Source organism: Gobius niger, assembly GCF_951799975.1.
Source record: "Gobius niger genome assembly, chromosome: 13".
Classification (NCBI taxonomy): domain Eukaryota; kingdom Metazoa; phylum Chordata; class Actinopteri; order Gobiiformes; family Gobiidae; genus Gobius; species Gobius niger.
The window spans coordinates 17,277,811-17,304,226 of record NC_136864.1 but is presented as its reverse complement, the minus strand read 5'-3'; the positions used below and the strand labels follow the sequence as shown (position 1 = coordinate 17,304,226).

At 42.4% G+C, this 26,416-nt stretch overlaps 3 protein-coding genes across 4 annotated transcripts in view; 2 read left to right on the top strand and 1 right to left on the bottom strand.

The window, feature by feature from the left end:
* The window catches only part of LOC306973137 (3',5'-cyclic-AMP phosphodiesterase 4B-like), a 44,066-nt gene extending 32,413 nt beyond the window's left edge, over nucleotides 1–11,653 (top strand). The window contains exons 9-17 of the mRNA XM_079569955.1: nucleotides 5,945–6,038; nucleotides 6,775–7,001; nucleotides 7,089–7,187; nucleotides 7,395–7,559; nucleotides 8,025–8,124; nucleotides 8,637–8,791; nucleotides 8,893–9,015; nucleotides 9,163–9,345; nucleotides 9,632–11,653. Coding sequence (XP_079426081.1) covers nucleotides 5,945–6,038; nucleotides 6,775–7,001; nucleotides 7,089–7,187; nucleotides 7,395–7,559; nucleotides 8,025–8,124; nucleotides 8,637–8,791; nucleotides 8,893–9,015; nucleotides 9,163–9,345; nucleotides 9,632–9,964 — 1,479 coding nt within the window. The 3' untranslated portion in view covers nucleotides 9,965–11,653. The remainder of the gene's footprint in view (nucleotides 1–5,944; nucleotides 6,039–6,774; nucleotides 7,002–7,088; nucleotides 7,188–7,394; nucleotides 7,560–8,024; nucleotides 8,125–8,636; nucleotides 8,792–8,892; nucleotides 9,016–9,162; nucleotides 9,346–9,631) is intronic.
* A 4,528-nt stretch (nucleotides 11,654–16,181) lies between these two features.
* fzr1b (fizzy/cell division cycle 20 related 1b) lies at nucleotides 16,182–19,732 on the top strand. 2 transcript variants are annotated; one of them, XM_079569962.1, is made up of 14 exons: nucleotides 16,182–16,371; nucleotides 16,729–16,907; nucleotides 17,135–17,236; nucleotides 17,316–17,379; nucleotides 17,455–17,582; nucleotides 17,678–17,760; nucleotides 17,857–18,016; nucleotides 18,101–18,166; nucleotides 18,240–18,342; nucleotides 18,459–18,646; nucleotides 18,719–18,952; nucleotides 19,028–19,132; nucleotides 19,220–19,312; nucleotides 19,396–19,732. In XM_079569962.1, the coding sequence occupies exons 2-14, from the start codon at nucleotides 16,830–16,832 to the stop codon at nucleotides 19,435–19,437; spliced, it is 1,446 nt and encodes a 481-aa protein (XP_079426088.1). In that variant the 5' UTR covers nucleotides 16,182–16,371; nucleotides 16,729–16,829; the 3' UTR covers nucleotides 19,438–19,732. The 2 variants fall into 2 exon arrangements, with proteins under 2 accessions (XP_079426088.1, XP_079426087.1); XM_079569961.1 differs by having other exon boundaries at nucleotides 17,833–18,016; nucleotides 19,396–19,731.
* A 191-nt stretch (nucleotides 19,733–19,923) lies between these two features.
* LOC306973135 (importin-13-like) lies at nucleotides 19,924–26,391 on the bottom strand. Its single transcript, XM_079569952.1, has 22 exons — nucleotides 26,297–26,391; nucleotides 25,602–25,709; nucleotides 24,957–25,082; nucleotides 23,962–24,596; nucleotides 23,636–23,776; nucleotides 23,425–23,566; nucleotides 23,170–23,336; nucleotides 22,964–23,084; nucleotides 22,734–22,881; nucleotides 22,476–22,657; nucleotides 22,378–22,404; nucleotides 22,156–22,290; nucleotides 21,922–22,065; nucleotides 21,749–21,829; nucleotides 21,372–21,509; nucleotides 21,201–21,297; nucleotides 21,070–21,122; nucleotides 20,938–21,004; nucleotides 20,659–20,717; nucleotides 20,484–20,573; nucleotides 20,227–20,408; nucleotides 19,924–20,149 (listed from the first exon to the last, which is right to left on the bottom strand). Exons 2-22 carry the CDS (start codon nucleotides 25,671–25,673, stop codon nucleotides 20,056–20,058), a joined length of 2,901 nt encoding a protein of 966 aa, XP_079426078.1. The 5' UTR covers nucleotides 25,674–25,709; nucleotides 26,297–26,391; the 3' UTR covers nucleotides 19,924–20,055.
* Between the last annotated feature and the right edge of the window lie 25 nt (nucleotides 26,392–26,416).

Here is a 26,416-nt window from a genome sequence, read left to right as displayed (position 1 = left end):
AGTCTTTTTATTATGTGCATTGTGCAAAAAATCTGGATCAGTTTTCATTGTTGCTTTGTTGTAAAAGAATTACAGTGTTGTGACTCTGGATGCTGTATTATTGCCATTGCATGATAGAAACCGTCTTCATTGTCTTATACATTAAGATATAGTACTGTACCCCCACTGCCCTAAAGTAACCTACTGCACATGTGTTCATTCGCTCATTCCCGAAGCTGTCCAAATGTCCTACTTTTATGTTTTAGGTCTGCAAAGCACGGGAGTTCTTTATTCTGTCATAATTTTTGCAGATGTAACTTTGAATTTGGTCCTTTTTTCAATGCCTTGTGTTTTGTCACTGAGATAATGATTACCATGAGACCTCCCGGGAACAAAGTGTAGCCAAAACTGAGATCACAGACCACTGGGTTGATGAATGGGTGTTTCAACTTTGATTGTTTTCTACTTAAATTTTGTTTGTTGTGAGAAAACACCACTTACGGGCCTGTAATATGCGCTCAGAGTCGAGGCTGAAATTGCTGATTCAAATCTCCACAGTCTTCCTTTGTAGCTGCGCGGCTGTCACTCTGCATAGTGTATGCAACATGTAAATTGCCCTGAACCGCACTGACGCACTTGCAAAGTAATAGCCTTTCTGTGGTAGGGCTCTAATCAGTTGTGTAATAGTAGATAGAGATAGATTTGCATAAAGCGTTCGGACTTCCTTTACATTCACATGCAGTTCCTTTCTAACTTGATATCACTACCACGGAAACAACTTCTCCTCTGTTCTGTAGGCTGAAGCTGTTCCGGCTAAAATATTTGATCCACATATGCAGATTCAGTGCACTAAAATCTCTATCACAAAAACTTACATTTGTACAGCGACAACAGCATTTATGATCTATGGTGCAAAATCTGCCTTTTTCGTGGAGGCAAGGAAGGGTGAGAGTTCAGCTTCCTGAAAGTCTGATGGATGAAGCTGTTTTTCAGTCGGCTGGACCTGGCTCGGGGTTCTCCGCGGTGTCCTCCACCGAAGGGATTGTATTTAGGCGTTTAACCTCTTAACCACTGCCTTCACCGAGTACATTTTCTCTAGTTCACCCAAATCCTATAGGCCAGTGTTACGCCTCAGTTGAAAGCTAAGACCTACTAAACATTTTTTTCCCATTGCTTTTTAGTTGCGTTTTCATCACAGTTTTGTCGCTCTTTTGTCTCATTTTTGCTGCTACATTGACACTTTTTTCAACAAACTTTTAGATAAGGAGAAAATGTGGTGCGAGTTAAGAGGTTAAGGAGAATAATACAATTGTGATCTTTTTTTTTTTAAATATCCCAAAAAAACGAAGCGGGGCAACCTTTTTATTGATTATTGTTTTGTATCCTTAGATGAGTCAGGAGACACGGCAGCGTGGCATTGTAAACAGCAGGGAGGTCGTATCCGCTTCCTTATGTATTGTCCAGAGTGGTTCAGGACAGAGGCGAGCTGACCGTGACACACGTTTCCTGCCTTTTTTTTTGTTAACTTCCCGTGGCTCGTGTGCGCCCCATTAGCAATCACAATAGGCAAATCTGACCAGACGACCAGAGTGAGGCTTTACAGACACCTACGTCACTGGGACCAACAGGACAATGAGCCAGGGCCCTATGGCTGCAGCGGGTTCAGTAATTACCACCCAGAGGCGCCTCTTTCAACAATAGATTTACAGCGCTGATTCATTCATATTGTATTTTGGCTTATTATGTGTTTGTGTTTATTATATTGGTATCGTTCAAGGTCAGGTGATGTTTGATTTTTACCGAAAAACTTAGGAACATTTGAAAGTGTTAGTTAAAGCAGTACTAGGAAACTTGTTTACCTTAATAACTCCTTTCTGTAGTCCCTCTGGAGGTAATACAAGTGTTAATGGGATGATTAGGGGGTCTTTCATCTCCCCCTGGTGTCTCTGGCCAGAAAACCACAATTGCAACTTTGCTGCCTACGGGTCAGCGGCGCAATACACCCTAATGAAATCACGAAGAAGAAGCTAACAGGCTAACGGGCAAAGCGAACTGCGGGCTAGAGACACTTGAACAGTATTTGCAGCCATGTTTGAGTGAAAAAAATGATCTCCATTGTGTAATCGGATGTACAATATCCCTCTCTACCTTTGTCTTTTCTGTCAGTGTAGTATTTACTCTCACGGACAATTAATAAAGTAAAAAACCTTAACATACTACGACACCTGCAGCATTGCTTATGGCCTATAGGGGCATGAGTTACTTATTACTGCTTTAACAGGTTGATATAAATTCTTTCGACAGCAATAATCTGGAAAAACAAAAATGTTATGAACTTTTTGTGTGAATGCTAACACATAGTACTTAGATAGATAAATGCATATCTTTAAAATTGTTTCTCCTTTTTTTAAACTTAAACCTGCCCAAGCCATTTTTCTAACCAAACCCTACATGAAACCCCGATTACATCCTCGATCCAAGGGCACAGGTGGTGTTGCACTGGACCGCTGGGACCACACACCCCGTTCCCCTGCCTTCACTCCGACCCGGCCGTACTGTATATACTCGCCCGCTATACCCCCCTTGCCCCGGCACTGTCATTACCCCGCCGCACTTCCACCCATTACACTGGTGACGGCCGTGCACAAACACCGCCATCTGAATCCAGTTAGTGCAGTTTAGCTCTCTGTGGGTTAGCGTGCGAGCGAGCCCCTTGGCCGCGACCGGGCGAGTAGGAAACTTTAACTCACGTGTGGTCAGTCCGGCTTTGAAGCGCAGCCGTCTTCAGAGAGGGGAGAAGGGGTGGGGCGGTGGGGTGGGGTGGGGTGAGGGGGGGGAATAATATGACAAAATTATTGCAGCAGATGGAGCGGTGGGCCTGGGCAATAGTTAAGAAATTACAGTGCGGAGACTGCGTTTGATTGCGAGGTGTCTCCGACTGGAACATTGAGTCTCTGATTTTCAAGAAAACCTTGCACTTTTTTTTTTCTGTGGCTTCGAGGAAGTGTCTTTCTAACGTTGCTAAACTCTAAAGGTCCCAGGAATATAAAACATATGTTGACATAACAAAGGTATGAGTGCAAGGGCAGCGTTTCCTCATTCGGGGATTTTGTTGTGACACAGTGAGTGCAATGTGAAGTTTGAAATTGCTTTAAAGTGGGTTGAAACTTAATGTCCAAATGTGAAAAGCTTGCATCAAGCTTACAGCACTGTCTATATTGAGAATAAGAGATTAGTGTACGTTCTTACTGAGTGAGAATAGAATTATAACACTGAAATACAGCCTGGTGGCAGAAATGAACTGTTGAACCATTTTTAACAAGTGTTTCTGTGCAAAAAAAAAAAAAAAGCTCTCAGTTGTATTTCCCAACAATAGCCTTTTCACTGCTGAACTCATGTTCATATTACTAGCTACTTCTGCTTAAATTAACCGCTTAAAGATAAAGCAAAGATGCCTGCGGATATTGAGCTAACGTTTACAGACCGACGTTAAAGTAAAGGCTTTTGTCATCCGAGACTTTTCTTGCCAGACAGGATTGTGGGACTTTTTACAGATGACGATCACCAGATATGTTAATTATCTACTGCCCGAGGCCTCACTCAAGCATTGTGCCTACCAGTAAATGACCTCAGCTAATATGAAGAACTAAGAGTAAAGAGGGAAGTAGGTGGTACCAGCAGAGGCCTGTGAGAGGAGGAGGAGCCTTCAGTTTCTTGTTAGTCTGTGTAGGACAGTCAGGCAAGTCAGTTTTATCGCAATATATTTCCTGCCTGAAGCCACATCAGAGAGAAATACTGAGAGGAAACCATCTCGGCTGCTTTATTCTGCGGGAGGTTTACGAAGTTTCTTTTTTTTTTGTGCGTTCAGCTTCTTTTCAGTTACAATGGGACTATGTTGCTCTGAAAAGGATAAAGAAAACTTTGCAATGCATACAAGTTGGAAAAAGGTGAGTGCATGAAGGGACTGTGTGAGTAGAGGAATCTTTTCGCAGCACAATTTAAATGTAACCAGTGTTTACCGTCTTTTATATTTTAGAATCTTTAGTAAATGCTTCAGTACTTTTTAACAAATTTTAAGTACTAAATTTGCTGAAATATTGTTGATCATGAATGATTGGTTGTTTATTTAGGTGTAAATGTTTTGGGTGGTCTTCTAGATTCTAATTTGACAGTGCATTTTTATTTTGTTAGATAAGAACATTATGACACACTTGACTTGACTTAGTGTAACTTTCAAGGTTAGTCAAGGCACGTCTTGTTCTACGGAAGGATGCATGTGTTGCACCATATGTTAGGAAATGTCCTTTCGGCTGCTCACTTTGACTCTGGGGGACGTGACAACTCCCGCTGCTGTGCTGCTTTAAACAATCAATTACCATTTGTGTGAATAGACCGGGTCCAATCCATCCAGCGTTTGTCCTCATTGCAACTCTTTGATTTTTATGGACTTGCCTCTGGCTCGGGCCAACTCTTTGAAAGCACTGTTCAAGTTTCACAGTTAAGTAGATCATAGCCGTCTGAGGAGAGTTATTAGACAGTTGTTGAGACTGGAGAGACAGACTGAAACATAAAACCCTTGTGTTCGGCCAAAAGGATCCAGCTCTGACATGATAAAGAAAGCAGTCACAGACGGCTGTCGTCTACTTGGGATATGTGTTTTTGTAGATGGATTTAATTCTGCACCTCGCGTGCCTCTCTGGTGGCTGCTCCGGGCTGAGTCAGTGTGAGATGAGTTTTTAAAGTGGGAATCACCGTGAGAAATACAGAGGGGCCATGTGACGCTGTTGCCATGGCGTTCAGGGGGCTCTGCTATTGGTGCATCGCTGGGGTCTGCATTTCCATACAGTGCATGTCTGTCTGCACTGCAATGTTTTCACAATTTACCTGTGATAAATATGCATACATTTTTTTAAACGATGAGCTTGTTTGTTGTACAGTAACTGTTCTCGATTTGCACAAAGTCTATTTGATCTTGTCACGCAAATCTGATAAACACAATGATCTGCATCACTGGGCTGCACAGAAGAGGATAGAAGAGAATTTTGGCAGTGCATAAAACATCAGATTGCATCAAAGCGAGGAGAGTGTGAGCATGAACACGGGGCAGAGGATTCCTCCAACCTGCTTTGTGCAGCCGGAGAGAGAGGGAGGGCGCATCAGGCTGACTGCCACAGGGGACTGCGCACCCCCTCCTCCCTCCTCCCATCATCCTCTTCCTCTGTCTGACAGCCATTACCAGTCTGGAGTCCGGACGTTTGGATTTCCCCCGTTGGAGGTCATGGGATACAGTTTGAGCGGTGGCAGCTGGATATAGCGATTTGGAGACAGTGACTGGATCAGCGGGAAGAGCAGAGAAGCCGCGTAGATTGTGCATTACTGGGGGATTCCATCAGTCCTGGAGCCGCGATGCAATGAGGCGCATTTGGTTTTCGGGGACGTAGGGACTGCAGTGGATACTGGACGGCGGTGTTTTGGTGACGCGCTGTGGATAGACAGGCTGCAGGGCTGAGCTGTGCCTTGGGGATTCTCTCAGAGAGGAGCATTTAGGGCTTCTGCTGGAGAGCACCAGGGGCCAGCATAGCCCAGCATCATGCCTGAGGCCAACTACCTGTTCTCCGTGTCCTGGGGCTACATCAAGGTGTGTCCGGCAGATATCTAAGGCACTTTGCTGCTACAAGGATAATATATTATCTGCTGTGGCCCATGATATGTTTTTTTTTTATTGTTTTGAATACCAGTTAGAATACCTATGTTGTTTTGTCCTTTTCTATTATGGAGTTGTGCATGGTAAAAGCTGCATTTCTTAAGCAAATAATAGCAGATCTTTGTTGATTCAAATTTGAAACAAAAAACAAGTCAATATAGGTGCATATTTCCATAAGATGCTACTGTTTTCTTAAGTGCAGTTCCTCCTCATGTATTCATGCACATGAACTAACTTCTCTGTCTTATCTGTTTTCCTCAGTTCAAGAGGATGCTGAATCGAGAGTTAAGCCACTTGTCTGAGATGAGCCGATCTGGCAACCAAGTGTCAGAGTATATCTCCAACACCTTCCTTGGTAAGTACAAAAACTAAGAGCAAATGTGCGCCAGACTTGGTTGCACATACTGTGTACAGCTGAGGTTATTGAGGTTATCTATCCATGTGAGAAGAAGCCATGGGAGTTTGCAGCAATGCTCTTAAACCAGTCTAATCTGGTCTCTGACGGAGATGGAGAGTCCCCCTGTGTTGACTGCAGAAGCGTGAGGAGGGAGGGGGCCAGGGGAAGTCTTTTCTCCAAAAGGATTAGAGCCAGTGTAGTTTCCAGAGAGAATGCAGTGAGGTTAACGTAGAAACTGTATTATTTAGGCAGAACAAATCTTTGAAAATGCTAGCCTCTAAACGACTTAACCCATCTGGTCTGTACCTGAACTCAAATTCTGCTATATTTCTGTTCACTGTGTGGTGCAGAAACCTTGACAAACCCAGTTTTGCACGCGCACGAATGCTCAGTGTTATCTGCACACACAACGTGAGGGAAATTGGAGCCAGCCAGAAACGAGAATCACATGAGCAAAACAAACCCATATCCAAAAGTGCGTGCTCTAAACATTTCTGCAAAACACAAGACAGATTTCCTCTGTTCTGCGCATTGTTGCGGCTCCAGTTCTTAGAAAGCCACACTGGCTGCAACCACACGACCAAATGGCAAACACATCAACAGCATAATATGATCTTTTTTGACAAAGTTGTGTTGTTTGCGTGCTGCAGTGAAAGTAAGCATCTAAGTAATACCATTTTGCTTCTTCCTCCAGACAAAAAGATAGATTTGGAGCTTCCATGTCCGGTCCCCAAGTCGAGGGAAAGGAAAAGACGCCAGGGGCACCACCATCACCACCACCAGCAACAACAGCAGCAGCAGCAGAGTGGCATGATGAGTCAAATCAGCGGGGTTCGAAAACTCAGCCATTCTCCTAACATTTCTGGAAACACCGTGCAGCGCTTTGGGGTTAAAACGGACCAGGAAGAGCAGCTGTCAAAGGTATGTTCTCGCCAGCCCCTTAAGCTCTCTAGAGTTGTGCGAGGCGATGCAAATCTTAAAGGGATCTGTTTCTGGCCCGTCTCACAGGATCTGGAAGACATCAATAAATGGGGTTTGAACATCTTCAAGGTGGCGGAGCATTCCCACAACAGACCGCTGACGTGCATCATGTACACCATTTTCCAGGTTTGTTTCATGCTTTTTGCAACAATGAGAGACGAGGCAATGTGTAGCTTGTATTGTATTACATGTATTGGGTTCAGAAAGTTTTGAAACCATGACTTAAAGTTAGAAAGTTTGGGGAAATTGACACCTACTCCTCTGTTTTGTTTTTTTTTTTTTCTCGTTGTACTTGATTATTATTATAATTAACCCAATCTGTGTTGCGTGCAGGAGCGGGACTTGATGCGAACGTTCAAGATTCCAGTGGACACCTTTGTGACGTTCATGCTGACCCTGGAGAGCCACTATCACTCAGACGTGGCCTATCACAACAGCCTGCACGCCGCGGATGTAGCCCAATCTACACACATCCTCCTATCTACCCCGGCTCTCGATGTACGTGCCTATTACGCATTTGCCCTGTTGTGCAGTTTATTTCTTCCATGTGAGGCCCTGCTATTGGAAAAAAAAACAAATTCCTTGAAAAAACAAATAACGTACAATTTTCCACTGTGTTGAAATGGTTTAGTCAAAAAAATTGCATTACGTTCATTTTCACAATATTCAAGACAGTTTGAATTACGACACTCTTTGTTTGGCCTAGTTGGATTGTTACATCGGCAATTGTTACGCTTTTGCATCCGATTACTCAGCATGGGCATTTCAAAGTGGTTCGATGACCACACCTTCAAAATAACCTGCTTTGTTTATGCAAGATAATTGCTGCTGCCGTCATGGGCTGAATTTGAAACCACATGTTAACAAAGGAAAGGGACAGTCCACAAATCCTAGTCTAATACTTTACCTTATATGGTAAGTTCACACATCGAGCCATGACACTGATTTATCTTTCACATCCAGGCGGTGTTCACGGATCTGGAAATCTTGGCGGCCATCTTTGCTGCAGCTATTCATGACGTGGATCATCCCGGTGTGTCCAACCAGTTTCTCATCAATACAAGTAAGTTCTTTTGATGAAGAAAGACCTCGATAATGCAAATACATGTATTTTCTATTGATGACAATATAGACCCAGCAGCTGTATGAGTGGTTACCATGGCGCCTTTACTTTTGATCACAGTGGTCTCTACAACACTCCAGGATCAGTTGTTTTGTAGGTTTTATGGAGAGAGCAGTGAAAACCTTCCAAACAATTGATCCTGGAGAGTCCTAGAGACCACTGTGATGGAAAGTTAAGGTGCCATGGCAACCACTCATACAGGCGCTGGGTCACTACAAGGTCAAATTCACACAAATCTCGACTTTTTTCCCCCCACATAACAGGTTGCATAATGCACCTTACAAATAGCTTGTTTTTTTTAGTTTTAAAGACCCATCTTGCATACATATTAAGCATCAGGTTCGCCCATAATAACATAGGGGAGAAGAGTCGACCTTCAAAACAATAGCAACAACCTAAACAAATCTGGCGTGACTAAAAATGTCATAAATTTCTCTTCCCCTCCCCGACAGATTCGGAGCTGGCTCTGATGTACAACGATGAGTCAGTGTTGGAAAACCACCACCTGGCTGTGGGCTTCAAGCTGCTGCAGGAAGACAACTGCGACATCTTCCAAAACCTCACCAAGAAACAAAGGCAGTCACTAAGGAGGATGGTCATAGACATGGTAAGCTCTATATGCAAATCCTCTTCTTTACCGCTTCACTTTCCTAAACATTTATTGCTCCTTTGGCGTGCGATCTCATGCTGTAATTGTATGTCTTCTAGGTCCTGGCAACTGACATGTCGAAACACATGAGCTTGCTTGCTGATCTGAAAACTATGGTCGAAACCAAGAAGGTAACCAGCTCAGGGGTGTTGATGCTGGATAACTACACAGACAGAATGCAGGTAAATAACAGAATATACTGGATGTATATGAAGTTTATTTGTAAAGACTAATAAATGCCATTCAAAGAAATCAATGCATGCTTGTTTTTCTTTATTTAGATTGAAGTTACTTCTCCTTAATGAAATCCAATCTTTTTTTTTTTTCAGGTTTTGCGTAATATGGTTCACTGTGCAGACCTCAGCAACCCCACCAAACCCCTGGACCTGTACAGACAATGGACAGACAGGATTATGGATGAGTTCTTCCATCAGGGCGACAGAGAGCGGGAGAGGGGAATGGAGATCAGCCCCATGTGTGACAAGCACACTGCCTCTGTGGAGAGAACACAGGTACACAACCGCTCCAGCTTCTTCAGCGAGGCTTTCACATACTGAATAATACATTAAAATGTGAAGAGACGTCTATATTTGTGGTCTAGATCACTAAAAAGAGTCTAAATGGTACCAAATTGTATCTGTACTGGATGTAAACCATGTCTAAACCAGTAAAAGTGAAACTATCTCCAAATAAAGTGATAAATTGAGATGACTCTGAAGCTCCCCAGTGGCATATGTACCACTAAATACTGCTTATTAACTTGCATTGACACCATTATTGTCCCTTCTGCGTTTCCAGGTGGGCTTCATCGATTACATCGTCCACCCACTTTGGGAGACATGGGCCGACCTGGTCCACCCAGACGCCCAGGACATTTTGGACACTTTGGAGGACAACAGAAACTGGTACCAAAGCATGATCCCGCAAAGCCCCTCGCCTCCATTTTACACCAGCGACGGAGAAGGCGGCTCGCAGGGAGAGCTGGAGGAGCATCAAGTGGCCAGTAAATTCAAATTTGACTTGACCGTAATGGACCAGTGCGAACCAGATGGACAGAGAGACAGTGGGACTACAGAGTCAGACGGCCTGCCACATCAACCGTGTGATGAAAGTCGAGATGTGGAGACATAGCTAGACCTTTGGAATTGAAGAAGGTTTTGCTCATTTATTGCAGTGGAGAAATCCTGCGATGTGGCCCTTTGAAGCTGCCTGGTAAAAAGGGGCTAACTGTATGTGGGCGCCCTAGTCAGTGAGGCTGGGAAACCCTTCAGCGGTTTGTTTTGAGCTGCGTAGACGGGCCTTGATGAGTGTGTCCTCTGTTCTTTGGAGAAGGGGCTGCTGTGTGGGTGCAGCAGAAGGGCTGTGTGCCAGTGGCTTCTCACGGTAATGAGGACAATATAAATGTATTACACAAAATGGGACACTTTTGAACTTGCACTTCAGGACATTTTTTTTTTTACATTTGAATCTTGTGTTGGGAATGTATGTTCCTTGAGTGTTCAAACCGAACTACTGGTTGACAAGCTCTTTGTAAACCCAGTAGTTTATGTCTACACATGTGTGTGCCTTTTTTCTATGTGTTTTTATAATTTATTGAACCTGTCATGTAGCTGTAAAATGTACAAGGTTTTCTACAAAGAGGACATTGTCCGCTCGCAGTCTTCCCGATTTTCAGCAATAGAATACTCTCCTTCTCACAAAACAGCTTTGGACATACTTCTTTGTCTTGTAAGAGTTTTGCACTTTTGGATCATACAGAACTTTGCTGCAAGTAGATAGTTTTGGTGATCAGTAACCAAAATAAGACTGTTTTCTTTACAAAAGCAAATAATACAAATATCCACCATCTGAAACATCCAAAGAATTTTTACATGAGGCACTTTGGAGTTCAGTGCTTCCTCAAAAGTGAAACGTTTGAGCCCTTCCTCCAAACTGAGGCCTGAATAATGAGTGCAGGCAAACTATTGACCCTTGTTTAATACTGAGCCTTTCCTATTACTGAAAATGCGTCTCTGCCTTGTAATTTCCCCTTGTTAGCTCTCACACCTGTTGCGGTTATGAGTTTTTAAAGCATTCCTTCTTCATGAATGGCTCATAACGGCGTTAGTCATTCTGAACTCTGAACAACTGTAGACTCCCTGCACATTTTAACGACACCTGTTCGCTTGATACCGTAATAATTGTAGTAATTGTACCTTGTAGTTTTAAATTGCAGCACTTTGAACTTTTATATGTGGACAGTCTTGCAGCCGGTTGCAGATCTGTCTGACACTACCTTAAAGGTACCGTGATGTGAGTGAGGGAGTAGGTTGTCATGTCCAAACCTGACGTCTCTCCCGTGTGCGTGCGTGAATGACAAATGGTAACAATGTTGCACAATCCTGTTGCACCCAGCTATTTGTAAAAGTGTATTTATTACCTTCTATAATATTGATAATAATTATGATATTTACTGTATATTTGCTATTTATATTTGTATGCACTACATGTATCACAGACTGAGCTGGCCTGGACGACTAGTTTTTATGTGTTACGCATTTGCGAGGCCATAATGTCATGTTCCGTGTTCCAATGTGTTCGATCTGGGCCTCCTTTTGTACAGTTAATTTTTCCACCTGATTGTGGCACAGAGTCTACCTTTTTTACTCCTTACATTTGAATGAAGGTGTACGGTGACGGGTCATTGTACGGCCAAAACCCATTGAAAGATTAGCATTGTTTCAAATGTACTTTTATTTCAGTGTTGCCCTTGAAATTTCCAGACAAATATGTGTATGTAGTGTTCAAATGTTTTGTAATCAGTTTATTAAAAATGAGCATGTATTACAGGCTGTTGTTTAATTGTCTCATTTATCCAAGCCACTAAATTGTTTCTATGCAATTATGCTCAATATCTTAGTGCCATCACAGCTCTGTAAAGGATCAGCCAAAAGGTAAAAGAACAAATGTCTTTGTAGCATCTTCACATGTATGTTGCACTATGCAGTTGCTCCTCTTTTTCTAGCTCTTTTTCTTTTAAATTTGGGTCAAGAATGACTCCTAAATATTTATTTTGGTCAACATTTGAAATTTCCTGACCATCAAATACGATTTTGGGTTCAATTTCACATAGTGAGAACTTTCGGCAGTTTGTGAAAAACATAGAAAGACGTTTTGTAAATATTCAAAGTTAAATGAGAGTTTTTCAGCCAAAGGGAAATCTTTTTCATTTCCTCGGTTAACTTTTGGGCAACATCCTCAACAGTTTTACCATGAATATACACCACTGTGTCATCAGCGTACATGATCATTTTAGCATTAATGCACACAGATGGAAAATCATTAATATAAAGAGAAAAAAACAAGAGCCCTAATATAGAGCCCTGCGGCACACCCATAGTGCATGCTTGTAAGGGAGATGATATGTTATTTACCGATACACACTGCTGCCTTGCACTGGGATAAGATTTAATATAGTTAATGGTACCTGTGCTGATAGACAAATGTGTTAAATTATCCATCAGTAGTTCAAGGTTTCCTTCATCAAAGGCCTTACACAAGTCAAGAAAAAACGCACCTACAGTCCTTGAAAATATAACAGAGATTTTAATAAATTGGCAGTTTTCGAAGCAGTAATTGCACTAACATGGAATGACTGAAACTGGCCCTGATAATCAGTGGACTAAAAAGAGGCTGTGTGTAAACAGGAAGGTTAGAGATTGCAGTGCTATGTGCAGGGCCCTCAGGACATTCACTCTCCCATGGCTCTGAGCACCTTGACCCATGATAAGAGCTCAAACAACTCAACACAAACCAATCTGGCTAAAGAATTTTTATCAGATGCTCATTCCGCACACACTCCTCTGTGTGCACTGCTTTTGGATTGTATCATGTTTGTAGAATCAGAAAAAACAAGAATACATTGATGCTTTGTACTGTACACTGGCATCCCAACCCCAGGTGTACACAAAATAAACTTCATCAACATCACTTCAGCTACTAAAGTAATTCAAACAGGAAGCACAGCAATTATGGAGGTATACATTGACTTTGAGAATAACATGTCTTCTTGCTGCATTAGATTCCACTCAGTAAAAGGTGCCAAAAAATAGGTCTTCCTTGACCCATGACCCATGGTTTGGTTACAAGCTTTTTAAAGTCGGTACGTTTTCAATATCAGGAATCTGAGCCTTCTGCCTTGTAAGCGTTTGCCGGTAATGAGACGCTGTGTGGTGTAAACAGGGCCACAAACCGTCAGCAGAGTTTCATGGAGGTGGAATTCTTGTGATGTAGTTAGTGTTTCTAATTTCAATAAAGGTCTTTTGCTCTAAGGTCAACAAAGTAATGGACCTCATCGTTGCAGTTGTGGTTTGGCAAATAGGGGCTTCCAAATAAGATTTTGCGTCGGACCTGCAGAGCGCTAGAAACGGCGCTGATCTTCACTCTCCTGTATTCCAGCTGCAGCACAAGTAGAGAGGGCCCGGGGCGAGGAGCCAAAGCAGACAGGAAGAGAACCACTTCCAGCAAAACAAACCTGCACTTTCCAAATATCCACTTCATAAAAACACTCTCCTCCTGCAGTGTCTGTTTGTTGGTAGTTTGGTTCAGACTAATGTCAGCAAGGGCTGAAGTGACTCATTCAGGTATAATCTAATTGTGTTTTCAACAAGGTCAATTTTGAGAGGCTGAAACACATTACAGAAGTAAATTCAAATATTCTGTTATTATTATTTTTATGATGGGCAGACCCATCATACAAATAATAATAACAGAATAATATTATTATTAATAATAATATCATTAATATATTATTATTATTATTATCATTATTAACAATAATAATATTGATTAAAAAGAATCAGATTCCAGATTTAGTCACCATCCTCCTGAAAATATAGATAAAGTGAATTCATTTCATGAAGGCCAAGCCTTCTTAGAGACTTCTGGTCCACGCCGTGTTCGTTAAACCATTTGTTGGTGTCAGATGAGATTCATCATCAGCATGCGTTTAAGGGCACTGCACCAGCGCTGGCATTTGTGTGGATTCCTTGGGGGTATTTACCCAGCATGCACTGTGCCTGTGAAGTGTGGCAGATAGAGGGGTATATTCCTGTGACAGGACCACAGCACTGACACTGCAGCTTCCCCAAATACCAAAAACAAATATATGGGAATTAATAATTGATAATAAAAAAAAAGTAAGAACATTAGTTTTCTGTGTTCTGTTAATTTTTACAGAATGACACAAATTATTTATTGTATAGCACTGGTGGCACTTTACCATAGCACATAAATGATGATTACATAGAAGCATGACAAACACCTTTCCTGGTGAAATGATTATGCCTAACCCTAATCCTAACAAAACATGGCTAGTATGTTTTGATAATATGGAAACAGGTTTTCAAAATGCATTATCGCTCATTATCTCTCTGTCCCTATACTATTTCTATCCTGTCATCTCGACAGAAGCAGTAGCACAATAGAAGAACATTGGGGATTTATACCTTTTTCTCAAGATAAAAATGCATTCCTTCCACAGCTGCTAAATACAAGAATTATCAAAACTGGGAACAAAAGTATGTGTTGCACAAAGTCTTCTTTCCTGTAAAAGTTAGGCAAATATTGTAGTTGGCCACAGTTTTGCACAGGTGAAATCAGGCTTGCTGCACATGCTCCGGATTGTGATTGAGGCCAGATCAATACTGTCCTCATTGACACTAGATAAGGCTAATGTAGACGGGCTTCTAAAGCTCAGGTCAGCAGTAACTGGATGCATGAGAGGCACAAACGGCCAACATAGAATGAAACGTCATTCTAAAAGAGGCATTCGTTTATCATAACAGTACTTATGCTATAACATGATTTTGTAAAACATTAGGCATCTGCCTAGGCCTTTACGTTGACTCAAGTTCACTAATAAAACTTGGTTGGTTTTGTTCTTTTTCCTTTTATCAGCAGAAATGAGGTCTTACAAAGTCAAATTCCTGTGACCTAGATCCAAAATAACAAAAAATAATTTATTTCTTGGCCCCTCACTGACCTTCCTTGGCACTTTCCATCAAAGTGCAATAGACAAGCAAAAGCAATCTAATCTTTAGACCCCATGTTACAAATTGCTCTCTATTTTAAGGAAATAAACAATGTATTACTGTAAATCTTGACTGTTTAAAATCTTGAAAGTTTCAAAGTAATGTAATGACTTCCTCTGTGCCCACTAATGCTTTTTAAGGGAGTGATAAGATGACAGCAATCAGGACCCTCAGCCTGGTGTTTGCTGTTTGCATGATTCATTTCAAACGTGGGCCTGGCTGCACGTTTCTCTGTGTAGAGCCGATGGAGGATAAAGATTAGAAACCCTGTTTTGAGTTGAATAGTCAGATAGGGAATGTGCTTGTGGTGGGATTTGGCTGAAAGGTCAAACTGTCCCCAAACATGCTTTTGAGTGACCCCAATGCGTTTTGACCTCCGAATAATAGCCTAATTAATGATGTAAGATTATTAAGATCAAAGAAGGTATTGAAGTACTGTTCTTAAAATTTTAACTGCTCACACAAAACATAAAAAGAGTTCAAAGAGAAAATTAACTTTTATCTGCTTTCCAAACTCTCCTCTGAGCTGAGAGAGAAAGAAAACGTGAACATTAGAAGGGCAAATGTGAGAGATGTGTTTACTTTGAAGTCATACTCATTAGCTGGTCCTTTTAGGGCCTTTGGGAAAACACGTGTTCCTGATGCTTTCACCTGCTGTGAGCTGCTCGAGCAGATGGGAGGCAAATTAATGTGAAGGAGAGATTAGGTTTATATTTTAATGGACTCAAAGTGGGCTTTGTTGTTGCACTATAAACATTTCTTCTTTTATTGACAGGTTTATGATAAAACTGCATGGGACCTTAGAAAACATTTATAAAAGCCACACTTAGTGGTACTACTACAGGGTTAGAGCCAACTCATTTATAAATAAGCTATAGGTATGTGTTTGACCTTTTGCAATAGCTCAATCAATCAATCAATCAATCAATCAATCAATCAATCAATCAATCAATCAATCAATCAATCAATCAATCAATCAATCAATCAATTCAAATCTAAATCAGGGTACGTAAGTTTGCTTGTTTTCACAGTATTTTCCCCACATATCGTGAATATTTTATCTCTGATTTGTGTAGTAATATTCATCAATATTCATAGAAGTTCTGTAATGGAGGGCCGGTTTTGGCCCCCGGGCCACCCCATCTGATTGGGTATTTTGGATCCAACAGTGACCCCCTACGGCCAGCAGTGGAATAACCCTGGGCCGTACACACCTGCAGTGCAACATAGCTGCCACTTGGCGCCGCCCTTGAGCTGAACTGCACAGACGGCTGAAGTCAACCAAAGAATTTCTGCTCCAGCTGATTCAGTCGCCATCTTTGTCGCGAACATAAACAACACCAGTGAGTTGCACTGGCCCGTCGATTTGCATTTGCAGAAAGAGGTAACTGTCCCTGCCCTGCGAGGCTCTCGACTCTGACAGAAGAGGAGGTCTAATGTAGACGCTTGAGACGCCGTGTCTTTGAGGTAAAAGCCTGTTTACTGAGGGACGGGGGTCGTCGGCTGATGTTGGTTGCGAATGGGTTGTATGCGTAAAGATGATGCCATGACAACAGTGCGACTGTCATCAGCGCACCATGAAATGTAAATGATATTAAAACGATTTATAAAATATTTTTATCACAACTAGGCTAAACCATATCCGATATATTTGCAGGTCCTGGTCGTATGCATATAGCGCTGAATTGCGCAGACTCCAGACCTTAGACAAATTAGAACAGAACAAGATATTCTGTTAATAAATATTCTATTAATATTGCAAACCACAACCATGAAACGAAGATTCCGGAACTGACAGTTTTTCCTTCTGTTTTTCTCCCTCAGCCATGGGAATCCCGTGCGGGTTTCCTCGCTGGGGGAAGCGGAGGTGTGAGTAGGCGGGGAGGGCAGTGACAGTGGCCGTGGTGCTCACTTGCACTGTGAAGATGGACCAAGAATACGAGAGGCGGCTGCTGAGGCAGATAAACCACCAGAACCTCCCCAAAGAAGCCCGCCTGACCAAGGTGGGATGATGCAGTTCTGAGACATTTGGTTTATTAACGTTTGCATTTTTAATGTGTTCATTAATTCACTTACATTAACTATGTTTAGAACTAGTACCAATATATGCTTGAACACAGCACTGTAACAGAAGCTTATGACAGGCTAAAAAATAGCTAATTCTATTGGATTGGATTTGGCTGCCGTAATTTAAAGTTTAGTTTTAACTCTTTTCCTTTTTGCCCCATAGTCTGTAAGTGCAACCTGCAGTCCTGTCAGTGTTAAGTCGGGGGACCGTTTCATTCCCACAAGAGCTGGAAGCAACTGGAGCATAAACTTTCATTATGCAAATGTAAGAATTTCCACCTTCAAAGAGATGTCATTTCTGTCATTTTTGTTGACTAATAAACTAAAATGCTCTTACATTTTAGGAGAATTGTCGCTCTCCAAATCAGAACCATAAAGCAAAGGATGCAAGTTCAGACTCGAGCAAAGGTGAGTTCTCTCATTGTTAGTCTTGTTTTCTAGGTGTCTGAAATAGTTTGATAAAATCTGTTTGTGCCCCTCTAGATGCAGTGACTTATGCTGCTCTCTTAAGGAATGAGTTACTTGGAGCAGGAAGAGAAACCGCGCTGGACCCTCACACAGACGATCGGCACCACCCTGTGCTTTCTCAAGACACTCATAGCCTTTTTAGGGTAATAATGATCATGTAATTTTGATTTATAGTTCTTTGTGGAGACAGAGGATGTAACTTACTTACTTTACTTATTCACTTTGTTTGTTTTTGCAGTACACTGTTCATAAAAAGAGAGTGCCTTTTAACAGCGATAATGAAATCTCACCATACTCCCTTTCTCCACTTAGTAATAAAAGGTAAGAGTGTTCATTTCAAGAAGAAGTTATATCCTGCAAACCGTGTCTAATTTTTTTTGTCTCTGTCTGAAGTCACAAGCTACTCCGTTCTCCTAGAAAACCAGCTCGTAAGATCTCCAAAATCCCCTTTAAAGTGCTGGACGCTCCTGAGCTGCAGGATGACTTTTACCTCAACTTGGTGGACTGGTCTGCAGGAAACCTGCTCAGTGTAGGGCTGGGGGCCTGTGTCTACCTGTGGAGTGCTTGCACCAGTCAGGTCAGTGGCTTAAATAAGTTTAATAAACCATGGGAGGTTAGTCTTGAATCATGAATCATGAATATTTCCTATTAACACCGACAGGTGACACGATTGTGTGACCTTTCAGTGGATGGTGATTCTGTTACATCAGTGTGCTGGAATGAAAGGGTGAGCTTTTGCCTGTTTATGACACTGTGACAATTAGACTGCAGCATATTGAGTGTGACTGTTTCTCAATCAGGGAAGCCTAGTTGCAGTCGGCACACATAAAGGCTTTGTTCAGATTTGGGATGCTGCAGGAGGCAGAAAGATCACAAGTTTGGAGGGGCATTCAGCTCGTGTCGGTGAGTAAAAGTAACTGTACAATATTTGACTATGTATTTTTTTAAAGGATCTGTAAGTCCTCATTGCGTAATGTGAAACCTCTTAGAATATAGAGCATTGTTTTTTGTGCCTCAAGGTGCCCTGGCGTGGAATGGGGAGCAGCTCTCTTCTGGCAGTCGTGACAGAGTGATTCTGCAGCGGGACATCCGGACAGTGCCCTCAGCCTCCGCAGAGCGAAGGCTTCAGGGACACCGACAAGAGGTGTGCGGTCTCAAATGGTCTCCAGATCATCAGCATCTGGCGTCTGGTGGCAACGACAACAAGGTAAAGCTGCACATTTTGTCTGTACATATACACAGAACTACAGTGGATGCCTCTCACTGATCCCCTCCCCAGCTGCTGGTGTGGAACAGCTCCAGTCTCCTACCTGTGCAGCAGTACAGTGACCACCTAGCTGCAGTGAAGGCCATCGCCTGGTCCCCGCACCAGCACGGGCTGCTAGCCTCTGGGGGCGGAACAGCCGACCGCTGCCTCCGCTTCTGGAACACTCTGACGGGACAGGCCCTTCAAAGCACAGACACAGGCTCACAGGTGTGCAACCTGGCCTGGTCCAAACACGCCAATGAACTGGTACCTATCACAATGGCAGATAAACAGCATCTTACCAAATCTATCGTCTTTATTGTACATCTCTGTTTCTGGCAGGTGAGCACTCATGGATACTCCCAAAACCAGATTTTGGTGTGGAAATATCCCTCACTAACACAAGTAGCTAAGTTAACTGGCCACTCTTACAGAGTGCTTTATTTGGTAAGAGATACTACTTGTGCTTTATTTTTTAAGATGACCTAATAAAGCTTAAGGACTATTTAGTACTCATTTGTTTCTTTACTGCAGGCTGTGTCACCTGATGGTGAGGCCATTGTTACTGGGGCTGGAGATGAAACACTTCGTTTCTGGAATGTTTTTAGTAAAACGCGCTGCACAAAGGTATTGAAATAGAAATATGAGGTAGTGAAGTAATAGTCTTTGTTCATAACTGACAAAACCTACATATATTTACATTTTTTTAGGAGTCGAAATCGGTGTTGAACCTCTTCACAAGGATCCGATAGTGGTCAGTTGCGTCAGTGGGAGGAGCCTAAAGAACTGATGAACACAGACGATCGTACGTCACTGCTGCACTGGCCACTAATGACACTACTTTTTAACTTCACTTTGTTACCAATGACGCAGCCTCAACCATCACCGTCAAATGAATCAGAAGGCAACGAGGACTTCAAGAAAGTTTGTTTTATTTACTTCTCTGTTGTAGAAGTAATATAAATGTTGTATGTCAACAGAAGTATAATGTACCACAGAAGTAAGCTATAAAAATTATGTCACAGTCAAAAACCTTTTCTGCACGATTAAGGGAAAAAGTTCTTCTTGTAATGTATTTCATTAAAAGAAATGGCGTAAATCATTTTCATAACATATAAAACTCATTTTCATAACATATGAAAATGATTTACACGACAATACAACCAGGACAAACAATAAACACCCCAACATGTCCAGTTGCCATGGCAGCTGCAAATGAATTTCCATTTTTTCCTTTTTCAAAGGGCGACTTTAATGAATTATAGTTGGTGTTGGTGTTTTTTGCTGAAGGTGAAGAAAGGGGAGGGACATTCATTGTAAAAGTGTACATGGCAGCAGCCTTAACACTAAACTACCAACTATTTCCAAGTCTAAAAATCGGAGTGTCCAGAGCCCTGCAACCCTCGACAAAGAACAGAGAACTCCTTCACAATTTCTTTAACGCGCCGCTTGTTATTTTGCTCCCTACAAACAAAACAAACACTGACTTTTAGCAATATTGAATAAAGAAATGTTCTTGTCAGCATCAGCAATGCTGTTACCTTAAAAGCTGCTGAGTGAAGGCTTGCTTCTGCTCTGTGGTGACTTGAGTAGAGGGGAACCCCGGGACCTGTAGTGTGTCTTTGAGCCACTGGGACAGCAGAGCAGGGCAGTGTCTGTTCAAACTGAGCAGCACCTCCGCAAAGTGTTCAGTGAGACTGCGAGGGGCTCCTCCACCAACAGCCTGCAGCACCACAAAGAACTACAAATGAGTCACAGCCCGCTAGGAGAGTGAAGTGTGAAGCAGTGAAGATAGTACCTCCAGAACTGTCTCTGTTAGAATTTTTCCATCAACTTCCAGCACCTCATGGAGCTGTGGCATGTCCTTATAGCGGTTTAATAGTTCAGTCTGCCAAAGATAGTAGAGACAATTGGTGTACCTCATGAAAACATGCTTTATATTACAATGTTTAACGCACGTCTCAATCACTTACAAAAAATTGACTGGCAGCTTTAACAGTAGGAGTTTCCGGAAACTTAAGAGACATCATACCTGGAAAAAAGTGACACCTTTTTTCACTTCCTAAGTGTGCACAATAAATTGCAATCAAGTCAAAAGCAACATTTTAATGGTCGCTTTTAACAAATCTTAGCAGTTGCAATAATTCCAAAACAAATATCCTCTTATATTACATTATTATTGAGTAAAATCTGCTCACCCTCCATTCTTTACACTTGCAAAGTAGTTTATGCGCAAATGTTTTGCCACTCACCACAGTAAAATAGAGCTTTTAAATCCAGTTGTTCGGACAGATACAGATCAGGCTTCCTCTTAAGAACCTAGAGGTGATAGACATTAGATCACACACATATTTAAATAAAATGTGAAATAGTTTTGAACTAACTTGTGCGTGTAGATACATGAAAGATTCTGCAATATCCGGGTGATCCCTTGGCCCTGAGAAAATTGAAAATATCTGGTTATAGTTACTTGATAAATGGGAAACATTACTTAAAAAAAAACAATAACACCCACCTTTTTGAAATAATGCAAGTGTAGCAGTGGATAACACTTGAACTAGATATTTTATGTGTGAGATGTAAAGGTCTTCTCCAGCGAATATGTGAACCATCTGAAGAAAACAAACATATTGCTTTCATTTGTAATCAACAAATCTGAGATAGTAATTGATCTTTGGAGGTGTACTTGACGAGCCAGGTCCAGAGCAGAGGCTTGTGGGTAGGCGCTGTAGATCTGCCCGAGCATTTCACTCAGCTGCGACACCATTGGCCCGAAGTCATGCAGGAGGGTCCGCACAGACTTATCGAACAGCCCGCACACTGCCTGTAGAGGAGAACCACACCAGACTCCTTTTATCACTTTTAATTCTTTCTATTTTATTCTGTCGCACCAACAGTTTTATACCGCTCACAGTCTGCTATTATAGGGAAATAATAATATGGCAAAAAGTACACTAAAGTATCCATGGCAACATCCTCACTAAACCAGCCCTACGAAGGAATCCACACATACATACACACACAATCACTCAACTACATGGACATTTCGAAGAAACCACCCACCTCCACAACGTCTGAGTCATCCAGCCACTTGCTCAAGATTGTCTGGATCAATTCTAACACTTGCTGCAGCACAACCACGACCTGCAGAAATCCAGAAATCAAACACTGGACAAGCAATGTGGGAGCAAGTTATTTTTAGATCAGTGAATAAGTGATTGGTCAGCTGAACTCACTGGGTTGTGTGTTTGTGACGGTGACGTTCCTGGACTTACGACTCCTTGTAAAGCGTCGTTCTGTTGGTTAATATCCAGAGTGGTGAAGAGATTGGAGAGCATTCCCAGTATGTGAATGATGGGTTCCTTGCTTTTTGTATTGCGCTGCAAAGATAACAGGATAACAGAATGCTAACTGCACGAGAAGAAAGTGTTCTGTCTATTGAAAAGCAACATGAAGTACAAAGAGTGTACCCCCTGTTGTGCCAGTGAGTCAAGTTGCTGGACGTGTGGAGTAATGAGTGAACTGAGGTGGCCCAAGATCTCCTCGACCGGCAGGCCAGACAGAAGGAATCCCAGAGCCTGCATCAGCCACATGCACTGGCTGCTCTGAACACAAACACAGCAATGTGCAATTAATAAAAGATATTTAAGATATTCAAGTGGGAAACGTCAGTGCTAATGCTGTCAACTCACCTTATGGATGTCCTTTATCAGCACGTCCTAAACCAAAGGGTGCAAAGGTCAAAACATCATTGACTGAACACATATTGGTTCATGTGAGTGTGTCTTACCTGAGACACAGTCAGGACGTCCCGAGCGTAGGGGACAAGGTCTTGTCTGCACTCCCTACAGATCCTCTTCAGAGTGGATACACTGGACACACTGAGCTCAGGCTTCACCAGGCCCTGAAGCACCATGGGTAACACTCCTCCCAACATCACTGGGTGGTCAGCCAGCCACTCAGCCAATGATCCTGAAGAATACAACCTTTTTTTGCATTCCTAATGTCGCGCCCAATATTTAAAAAAAACATAGGGTGTGTCGCTTACCTATTGTGTACATAACAGTGTCGGCCAGCATCACATTGCTAATGTTGATTCTGGGAATTAAACCAATTAGACCAGGAATAACATCAGAATAGTTCACATCTATAGTCTCAGCGATTGACTGGAAGCCAAATAACAATGCCTCTATGTCCTAAAGAGGGCATAAATGATGAAAACACATAACAGTTTATGGCACTGCACATGCCTATATGTAGTTATGACAATGCCATTACCTGCCATTCAGATGATTGCTGTGGATCCACCAGTTGCCTTCCGAGTTGGTCATAGAGGTTACTGAGTAGTTCAGCACCCAGCATTTCATACACATACATCAGGGTGTCAGAGATGTCCACCCTGTGATGTGAACACTGCTGTTTATTACATCGATGCACAGACAAGTAATATTATCCTGTTTATTAGAATGTGATTTCTAACTGACCTGTAAATCCTGAACTGCTCCTTGTCATCAGATGACCAGGAGTCATACTCCTCTTGAGACGGATAGTGAGATTTGTGCAGCAGCACATCCACAAGCTGGAAGTAAACTGGACGATAAACCTGTAGATAGGCTGCCTGCTTACTCTCTTCAAATGACAAGATGTCATCCTAAACACAACAACAATCCATTTAAAAAGAAAAAAAAAAAGTATGAATAATGAATAATACAATGTCATATTTAATCCATAATCCTGACCTGCAGGGTGTACCAGAAGGTGAGAGTGAGGGAGCTAGTGGTCTCACTGACAGGATAGTAACCAGGCATCCCAGTGCAGAAGAGGATCATGTTCACTAAGGACAGGTATTCCTGCCAACGGTCCACTTGGACCAGCAGGACCCTGCCATAAGCACAGTCTATATCAAAGAACCATTGCAGTATATGCAGTATAATGTATTTTTGTGTGTACCTGGAGTGTGTCTCTCCCATGGCCACAGCGATACGGCAGATCCCATGTGAGGTCTCCATGTCTCTGTCCTGAGCGGCCTTCTTCAGTTGCCCATGAAGACCCAGGACGAGGGGCAGCAGGTTCAAAAGAGCATCACTATATCTGCACATAAAAATGACTTTAAAAGGTCATGAGTGAACAACATTCACTTGAAAATTAAGCAAAAGGAGAAAAATAGTATTGAAGTATTGAAAGCCTAATATACATCATGCAGTATCAAGTCAAATACACTGAATTTTGCCACAGCAGTTATTTTCCAAGATCCCAATGTTTAACCAAAATCATACCTTTGGCAGTCTGGCTGTGACATGGCAGTGACAATGGTCTCCACAGCTGTATCAAAAAGCTCTGGGTTGGACAGTGCTCCGAAACAGTCCTGAACCAGTTCATAACTCTCTGTTAGAGGCACGTCCAGGCCCACCCAGCTGGACAGGCAGCGCAGTACCTTCTCCTTCACCTGGGTCGAGGAGTCCTGGCTCTGAAGCAACTGTCTCAGCATGGGGCAAACCCCCGGCCACTCCCCGGTGAGTGCTTCTCTCAGCTGGGTACGGCGGGCTGGAGTCAGCCGGCTGCTCTGGAACTCCTCTGGAAGCACCGTGAAGATCTCCAACAAAGCCAGACAGTGTGCCTGTGGGTCCCTACTGACGTCTGAAGCACTTTTACAGTCTGCTTTTTCAGGTTCAAATGCCCTCACCATGTCCGCCACTGGTTGAGGCCATGATTGAGGGATCAGGTTGAGAGCTAAAGATGCTAAAGCTACACATAGTCTTGTAAGGACCATTCTTGGACCGGAAGAGAAGTGGAGGATGTGGGACATGAGCTGGGTGCGGAGGGTCTCGTGCTGCTCCGAAGGGAGGTCGTCCCAGTGGCGGGAGATCTTAGTGTGCAGTGTGCTGGCGCCAAAGAACTGGACCTCTGGAATCTGCAAAATAAAGCCCAAGAAACTGTAGATCTGCTTTTTTATGCACAGGAGGAACTGATATTGAGCATGCAATATTTTAAGTGATAAAAACAATTTAATATTTAGGATCAATTGAATATACAGTATATTGCACTATTTTAAGGTACATGGTTAGAAGTATTTATCATGGTAATTCAAAACGCAGGACATAATGCAATAATAATGTGTCATTCACGTCTAAAAATCTATTATGTTTTTACATTTAACATACAGGTAAAAAAAAAGAGATATCATTACATGTAGTTGTGCAGTAACAATAGTAACTTGATATCAAATGATACATGGCTATGTTTAGGCTAATGTTAAATGAGACATTAGTACCTTGTTGGGAGTAAGTAGAGCCCAGCAGATGTGCCATGCCTGTGCAGATGCTTGAGCCTGGGTCAGCCACTTTTGGGCCATATTTTTATGCTCCATGTCCGGATCAAAGTAGAGCTGGTAAAGAGCCTAACAATGGAATAAATAAAATTACACTTCTATTCTTCAACAATGCTTGAATAACAATATATATATTATTATAATCTATATTCACTCACATTTATCATCAGTAAAAGAGTAAAGACACTGTTGTCGTAGGATCTAATCCAGAGTGCAGTGTGATGGTTATTATTAGCAAGGCATATGCTTATAGCTGGCATCAGGTTACAAAAGGTCCACAAGAACTTGCCATACTTCCACAAATCTCTGTGCTGCAGGCGTGTGGCCTCTCATCTATAAGCTGTGTGCGACTGTGCGTATAGTGTGTTTAATATATAGCCTACTGATAAATGGCACCTTGGATTTTCAACCAAGCAATTAGGTAACTTTAAACATGTGAGGTACTTTTTCAGACATAATCACAAAATGTGTGCATAGGGTATAGATGCTCACTACCGTACGTCTCCTAGTCCTTGACTTCACAAAATGTGATTAGAAAATTGTGTGCGTTGGACGTGAATTTGAAAAAAAGTAGCCAAAGTGACTCACAGACTCCACATTGTCCACTGTCCAGTCCAGGTTCGCAGGGCTGTCTTGAGGATTCACTGGTGGTTCTTCCATGTGTAAACCTGCAAATCCTGCGTGTCTTCTGTGTGGCTTTTAAATGGGTCAAATAAGAAAAGGAAAGTAAGAGAAACGATCAGACTTGAAAGTCTTGAGGGGGTGTCAGAGAGACAAATGACAAGGACGAAGCAGGTCAGCTGTCCACACAGAGCACATGTGCACTGAGGCGTGCCGACTAACAGACCTAAGAGAACCTCTCAGGTTTCCTGCAGAAACTCACACACATTTCCGCACCAATAATGACTATAAAGAAAACAGCCGATTAAAACTGAAAACAACTTTTCAATGTTAGTCCAATCCTCAACAAGCGCTCTGGACGTGACGAGCTGCGTTTTGACGCATTAGCGTTTGATTGGTCGAAGGTCTTGGCGGGGAGGGAGCAACAGCTTGCACAAATTCAGGCTTTTTTTAACCGAAAATGTCTAAAGACAAAAATGAAAAAGCAGCTTTTTTAAATGTAAAACCAGTCCTCATTCATGACATTCCGAGCAAAAACAGAATGTTGAGCGCCCCTCTTAGCATCCATGCCACACGGCCCCACCCCTGCTTCTCTTCTGCCCGACTCCCTCCGGATATTTTTAGCCGTGATGTGCCCTGTCAAATCACGTAACGGAAACTACCTCAGAGCGAAAAGGGCCAGAGCTTTCACCGCTAGATAGAAGAGGATCTGTTGTTATCTCCTGGAAGAAGGAGGCTGCCAATGAGATGAAAGTGGCGGGATTAGACTGGGTCTGGCTGTA